The 8,162-nt window shown below is 40.8% G+C and overlaps 1 protein-coding gene across 3 annotated transcripts in view; it reads left to right on the forward strand.

Moving 5' to 3' along the window:
• Positions 1-4,673, forward strand: part of synpo (synaptopodin) — a 37,807-nt gene extending 33,134 nt beyond the window's left edge. For all 3 annotated transcript variants that reach the window (XM_029512867.1, XM_029512866.1, XM_029512865.1), the window contains one exon: positions 1,634-4,673. In XM_029512867.1, coding sequence (XP_029368727.1) covers positions 1,634-2,719 — 1,086 coding nt within the window. In that variant the 3' untranslated portion in view covers positions 2,720-4,673. The remainder of the gene's footprint in view (positions 1-1,633) is intronic.
• The last annotated feature ends 3,489 nt before the right edge of the window (positions 4,674-8,162 follow it).

An 8,162-nucleotide genomic window follows, 5' to 3' on the forward strand; every position in this document is an offset into this window, starting at 1 on the left:
GTGGAATATTTTTGTTTGAATCCATATAAAAACTGCACTATACTGTACACTGTAAATATTATAACCAAGTTTTATTTTTTGATCGTTTGTACAATGATTAATCGGTGTCTTCGGCAGAAACACCTAGAAGCTAACAAATAACAAAAACACCCTCAGTTCAAATATAAATGTGCCTTGTTATAATCATTTAAGTTTCCGTAATCAAAGTGGTTATTCACATCTGCAGTCAAGAACTTTCATTTTCACAGCATTTTAAGATATGATTAGAAACAACTTCTCCCCACTCTGTGGCACCAGGATGACTCTACTTCCCAAAGCACTTTAACAGATGGTCTAGCATCTGCTTTATGATCTACGATTTAGAATTTAATGCAGCTCACTGTCAGGAGAGTTACAACAAGAAAGCTCCATTTACATCTTTGTCTTTAGGATAAAATATTCTGCTTTCCAGCATGTTCTGTCTAAATACCCATGCCTATATGGATTTTGCTTGGATTCCTTGATGTTTCTGAGTGGTAGGCCTCATGCTAATTTGCAATATGGGCCGACATATATACTGTTTTTGTGAGTTAAAGCAAGTAATTCAGAGGATGTTATCAGTCACCGTTTTAGTCTCTGCATGCTGCACTTCATAAATCATGATTTACTGCTCCCTTCTGCTGTCATCCTATTATGATTGAGTTTTTTTCTGTGTTAAAGTGAATCTTTCCTTCTCTGATTAAAGCTCTGTGCTAACGCTCTTCTGTGGCGTCCTCCTTTTTCTAATTTCCTGACTTCAGTGACTTTTTTCTGTCATTAATTTCACTGTTAAGTGCTTGTTATTTCACATCTCTGCCTTTCTTGCGATCAATTGAAATGCTTGAATACACTAATAAATGTAACGCATCTGTTAAATACACAGATAATTTAAAGAAAAAGGGCAAGACCCTTCTGAAACAGTTATGTGACATTCAAAATTCAGAAATAAATGTTTCTTCTCGACAGTGAAAGCTGTCAAAAAGTTTAATAACAAGGTGGGGCATTTCTGTTTATGATAAGACCTAGCCCTTGGTCTTGCTTCATCTTCAGGGGCTCAGACAATCAAACAAATGATATGCCCCTTAACCTTAGCCCTCTTCTAAGATGACCATGTTGACCAATTAAAGTGTATAACTCTACAAACTGCTTTCCAATATTATTATCCCAAGCAGAGATGGTTAGTTCTTAATTAGTGCATGCCTAGCATGGAAATCCACCCTTGCTTCACTTGAGTAACTTCATATCCCTGTAAAGGTTAGCCACCTTAGGGAGCCATATAACAGTAACCTGAGAGAGACACCAGGCCTGTGTGTACTGATGACTTAGCCCATTGAAGAGATGACTCAACTGTTTTTATGGCTCAGGCTGTTGTTAGTCTCCTTTTCCAAAAGAAATTCAATTCGAAGTTTGAAAAAGGTCTTACGGATGTTTTGTAATAAAATGTTGGTCTTTTGTGAGTTTATGCAAAGCACTTGACAATGTCAAAACCTGCATTATTCAAAATCCATTTGAATAATGGAACCTATAATTTCGTTACAACTTCTTATTGTGCTTGTGTGTGTGCTAGAATTATTTTTGTAAAGTCTCTGAAAATATTATTTGTCATTGCCAACAGATACCAAAGGACGCCACCAGTGTTGAGGCCCAGAGTGAATCTCCTACTGCAATAAGGACACCCAGTCTCACCAGACGTTTCAGCAGCCCCGAAGGTCCTACCATGCAAACATGGACTCAAACCAGCCTCCAAACTAATCGCCCCTCTACCAACACCTCTAGCCCGATCCGTTCAGTCATTTCCCCTGTCACCTCTCCTATGGGTACAAGATGCCAGTCCCCTATGGCTAATCACAATCTCCAAGTTTCTAGTCTTACCTCCAATGCAACATCTAGACCCTTCCAAAAATCTGCAGTTACCTCTCCACGCTCGCCTTCTTGGGGTTCAAGATGCCAGTCTCCAATGGTAAGTCATAAGACTCAGTCTTCCATCATTTCTTCTGGGCCTGCTTCCAGACCTTCTCAAGCTTCAGCACCTACTTCTCCCCCTTGGGGATCAAGATGCCAGTCCCCAATGGTAAGCCAGAACACTCCAACTGCTGTCTCCATTTCTACATCTAGACAGTCCCAAACACCTACAACCACATATCCTGTCTCTCCTCCTTGGGGGTCAAGATCCCAGTCCCCTGCCCTTTCTCAGACCAGTTCATCATTCCCCACCACTAAACCACTTTACACATCTTCAGCCACCTCTCCTGTTTCCCCAACCAAAGACAGTCGCTGCACGTCCTCAGCTGTTAATAATTTGGACTCTAAGGCCAGCCATCGCCTCCTGGCTAAGAATATCATCAATGCAGCCAAACGTAAAAACAGCCCCTCTCCTGGTACAGTGAGTGGTCATAGCCTCCCCATCTCACCTCTGGGAAATTCTGGCTATGACTGTAACAAACCTCCTATCAGCCCCTTCCATTTGCGGGCTTTGGGGGCTCAGTCCCCTACCTTCACCAGCCCCCCTCCTACCCCAACACAGAGGATCTGCTCCCCTGTGAGACTCTACAGCACACGCTCCCTTACCGACTCTGATGCCTCTGTTGAGTCTGAAGACTCAGGTCTCCGATCACCTGGCCTACACGCCTACAACAACTGTCCTCGCGGCTGGGGCGGCAGCCTGAGGGTGAAGAGAAGCACAGTTTCCACTGACCTGTGAGGAAGGGTTTCACTGGATATCATTTAAAGCAGAATTTCAGTTTTCAGAAAATTTTGGGCCATTATATCAACACAGTCTAATATGAGGCTGATGTTTCGTCAGCCTCATGATAGACCAGTTACCTGTCTGAAATTTCGATTGCTGATCCTGAAAAATGGTAAATATTTTATCAATGTAGTATTAACATTTTATATGACTCACATTCATAGTGCAGACTGACAAGAACAAGCTTTTGACATAATGCAGTCGCTGCAGCTTGTGCGCTTCTTACATACCAAAATGTGCTAAGACCCAAATTAACCAAAGATGTTTGAATTCACTCTAAATGAATGTTATACTTTGTTATTTCTTCACAACAAACATACCATCATATGTCACTATTATAGTTAAGTCATCTTAAAGGGATATCTGTTTGAATGTCATTAAGGAATTATCTTTTCATTCACTGATCTTACACAATTGAAAGGAGACTTTTAGGTTTTAATGCATAGAATGGAAAAACCAAGTAAAAATTGTGTAAATACATATCTCGTTGGACTACACAGTACTTTGGTTGAAGCATTCTCTTTCTTCTGTATTAATAATGGACCAAATTAATCTACATCGTAAAATCGTAATGAATACTGATTTACAATACTAGGTTAAATAATTTTCCATTATTTTTCCATAACAGTAACACAGTAGCAGGTAGGTCACATGTAATTCACATTATCACACATGGTTAAGGTATTCAACACAATTTATCATCCATTTTAGGCAATGGAAAATAAATAATATGTAGTACCATGGTGCAATAAACAGTTTAACACAGTGTATATACAGTATGATGCTTTATGTATTGGATTTGCTAAAATAAATGTTACGTTTACAGATGGACAGAATGACAGAAGAAAGGCAGCGTTGTGAAGAGTTATGTAGCTATGTGTAGGGCAGATGTGGCATAGGGGGTATCAAACAGTGATTCCACATTTCAGGATAAAAAATAATAATAATAATAAAATTCAAAGGTTTTATTTTTAGGTAATTACTAAACAGTGATGATGAACAATTTAATTAATAAATGTCAGCTGAAAATAAATGGCATATTGATTGTAATAACTAGGTTTTTCATACCTGTTATATAACGAATTCACCTATTTTGTGACTGTTTGGCTGAGATTTAAAAGCAAAGTTGTATGTTACACAAGTGGAGAAGGTACATGGGAAAAGAGGCTAGAAGGATGTTACATGTTGTATGTCTTAGTGTTAAAGAGAAAGGTATCTGTGGAAAGATGTATTTTAAATACACATGAAACTCTAATGTACATTATCTTTAACTTCTTAAGTTTCATTTTATACTTGATTTGCACTTCTATTCATTCCATTTCAGCAGCTAAGTCTACTTTGTTTAAAACTTGATTTGCTCAAAGATGTGTCATCCACAACGAAGAACACCAGCAACATATCCTACTGTTAAAACATGGAACATTCCTGCACAAACATCATGACATGATGGTGGCAATTAGCTGTAACCTTACTGCTGCCTTCAAACCACAGCTCGCTTTCTGTTTCCAATGTTGACAAAATGAAAACCATTTTACACCACTCCTCACTTGCCTTGTCTTGTACCAGCACACACGACAGATCATCCCTTCACTCCCCGGCATGCAGGCCAAGAGCATCAGCACATTTCTAAATATTTTGTATGCGTCTGGATTGACAGGGACACCTGCTACACGGTGACTTGGCTCCTTCAGAAGGATTAAGCCTATCGCTGTCCTGGATTGGTTTCATCCTGGTTCACCTCTGGACAGGCCAAATACTGCCAGCATCCAAACACAGAGAGGGCTCACTGCAATTCTGAGTTTGTTGTTGTTCTCTTGCATTCCTGCATGTTTTCATCACTGCTCGAGTTGTATTCATAACTGTATGATTCTGAGAATGTGTGGAAAATAAAAAGTGATGACACACCAATTTAAAATGATTAATAGGTTGTCATTTATTTAGCTTTTTTTTTTCCCTATAACTCCTTCACCTGAAATAAGTGATAAGAGATTAAATCAATCCAGGCTCGTGCAGTTATTTTCCATTATTGTAATATACCCAAATTTTACATAGAGGAGTGACTCATTGGATGGAATATAATTCAGATACACAAGAGGTTTATGCAATTATATTCTTCAATTTGCTTTTTTATTGGAGTAATGTAACTGTAATTTTTAACTTGGAGCATTTAAGTTAAGCTTTTGAATTTATAACTAGAAGAACCTTGTGCAGTGCCACCTAAGCATGGATTCATGTTTCATGACATCCTTATATAACTCCTTCAGGCACCTCCAATGTAACTGTTTGACAATATTGTTGGTAGAGTTTGATGCAGTGAGATAGTAGCAATGAGGTGTTAAGAAATGCCATACAAGGTCATACAAATAGAATACAAATAGAAAACTAGATAGAAACTAAATAGAAAACTAAAACTAGAAAACTAATAGAAAACTAACAAATACAATTTGTTTATTGCCTGCAGTAACAATATAATTATGCACAGACATAACCACAGTATTTGAACACATATTTCTTTGGTTTTCCTGTCAACATAAACATACCAAATATTTTCTAGGGGATAGTAAGTTGACCAAAATGTTCCAAACAGCAACTCATCAGGGTAAAAAAACAAACAAACAAAATAATAACAAAAAAAAAAAGACCTACACACACATTTATCACAAGTTCATAGACTGCCATCTGTAGGACTGCAGATAGAAGTTCAAATGAGGAAACACTAGTTTGAGCTAATTCTGGAAATGCAACAGTTTCTCAAAATAAATACTTTCAATACATTCTAGTATGGTCTCTTTTTCCTCCCACAGTCCAAAGGCATGCTGGTCCAGGCTCACTGGGGTCTCTAGATAGATGTGAATGGATGTTATGTGTTGATGGACAGGTAACCTATCCAGGGGACTGTCTCCTGGACCCTTGTGACCCTGACGGACAAGCAGTTGAAAATTAAAAAGAAAAAAAAAGGTCCCTCTTATCGTTGACGTAATGACGTAATCTCAAGTGCAGAAAAAAAAAAGGGGGGGGGGCTAAATTTAAGGGTATTCTTCCTAATAGCCCCTTTTCTATAAAGACAGTTTAGTACAGTAATTAATGAATAATAAATGCATGTATACTTGTGTGGTTAACAGAGCCATCGGAATCAGAACTAGTTTGCATTGCCAGGTATGTGTCAACATATTAGGGATTTGATTCCGGTGTTTCTATCGTGGACAACTGAAAGACAAAAAAATATGGTACAATCGTGCAGTAATGTGCAAATGTTATGGGGAGATCTGGGAGACAGCCTGGGGGAAGAAACTGTTTTTAAATCTGGTGGTTTTGCTGAACAGAGCTCTGTAGCACTTACCAGAGGGAAGCAGTCTGTACCTGTCCTTGGTGGCCGATCCAAACTAGACAGTGATGGAAGTGCAGAGAACAGACTGGATAATAGCGGTGTAGAAGATGGTCCACTTCAGGTCCTAGGAGATTGTGGTTCCCAGGAACTTGAGTGAGTCCACACTAGACACTGTTCTGTTGAGGATTGTGAGGGTGGGTTTGTGGGTTCCTCTTGAAATCCACTGTTATCACAATCTTGAGCAGATTAAGCTCCAGGTGGTTCTGAGCACACCAGACGACCAGTTGGTCCACTTTGTGCCTGTAGGCAGACTCACCAAAGTCCTGGATGAGGCCGATGATTGTTGTGTCGTCTGCAAACTTTAGAAGTTTCACAGACGGGTCATTTGAGGTGCAGTCATTGGTGTAGAGGGAGGAGAGCAAAGGGGAAAGAGCACACCCCTAAGGTGTGCCAGTGCTGATGAAGATGCCACCCAGCCTCACCTATTGTCTGTCAGTGAGGTGTTGTAAATCCACTGACAGGTGGGGGCTGGCACGGTGAGCTGGGTGAGTTTATCTTTCAGGGGGATGATGTTGTAGAATGCTGAGCTGAAGTCCACAAACAGGATCTGCTCGTATGTCCCTGGGGAGTCAAGGTGTTCCAGTCCCATGTTGACTGCATCATCCACCGACCTGTTTGCCTGGTATGCAAACTGCAGGGGGCCCAGCAGGGGCCATGTGATGTCCTTCAGGTGATTCAGCACCAGTCTCTTGAAGGATTTCATGACTACAGAGGTCAGGGCACCAGTAGTCATTCAACCCTGTGATGGAGGGTTTCTTGGGAACCGGAATGATGGTGGAGCGTTTGAGGCGGGAGGGAACCTCACACAGCTTCAGAGATCTGTTGAAGCTCTGCATGAAGATCGGGGGCCAGCTGGTCAGTGCAGGTTCTCAGGCAGGAAGGGGACGCCCCGTCGAGTCCTGGAGCCTTCCTGGTCTTCTGCCGCTGAGAGAGCAGGCGCACATCCTCTTCAAATATCCTCAGTGCAGTGCAGTGATGAGAACGCGGTGGGTGATGGGTGTGAAAACCGGCGGTAGAAGCCATTTCAGTTCCTCTGTCAGTTGTTTGTTCCCTGCAGGGTGGGGGGATGGGATCCTGTAGTTGGTCATATCCTGCAGGCCTCTAGCTGCTCCAATTTCCCTCCTCAGTGTGTTCCTGGCCTGCTTGTACATGTAAGTTACTACATGAATGAAGTAACTTACACAAGTGCTTATAAGACGAAGTCAGATTGTGTGCTGTGGCAAAGCCTATGCTCTCCCTGTATAAGTGCCTATATTATATATTCATATTTAATAGAACGAGCATTGCATAGAACATTATCTCCAAAACTGAATATGTTCTTATTGCATCCAAGAACTGTATTGTATGAAATCAGACACACATGTAATTCTGCTTGAAAAGTAAAAAAATGAAAGGGTGCAAATTCATTATCAGTCAGCAGCCCCTCAACAGGCAGAGGAGGGCACATATAAACCAAGTTCCCTGCCAGGCACTTTTTTACCTGTGCCTGTGTACCTGTGTCCCTGTAACATTCGCAATGAAATTTCATATTTCATGTGACTGACGAGTCTTGGAGTAGTTGGAGTAGTTGACAGCTCACACCCCCCCCCCCCCCCCCAAAAAAAAAACAAAAAAAACAAACAAAAAAACAAAACACCAAACTGTGTGTGTGTGTGCAGGCCTAGCAACACCCCTGATATAAACACAAACTGAGCACTTTCTCCTCCACAGCTATCCCCATTTGCACGGATAGACAGGCCTGTGTAAATAAGACCATAATAAAGGATGGACTTTATTCTACTGATACATGCTAAAAAAAAAAAAAAAGCGAAAATACAGTTTTTACCTATGTTTATCAGTTTTTGGGGTGAATTTAATTGTGACTCTGTAAAGGCTTACCCTTTCTGTGCTCTGTCTGGGAAAATAAAATAAAGTTGAAACCCGCACTGAGACGGCAGATGCCGCTCTTGAGGTGAAAGGGGCCAGAGGCAGCGCAGCGCCTTTCCTGTTTGACAGCAGCGGCTTGTTTTA

Source organism: Echeneis naucrates, chromosome 10 (genome assembly GCF_900963305.1).
Source record: "Echeneis naucrates chromosome 10, fEcheNa1.1, whole genome shotgun sequence".
Taxonomy (NCBI): Eukaryota; Metazoa; Chordata; class Actinopteri; order Carangiformes; family Echeneidae; genus Echeneis; species Echeneis naucrates.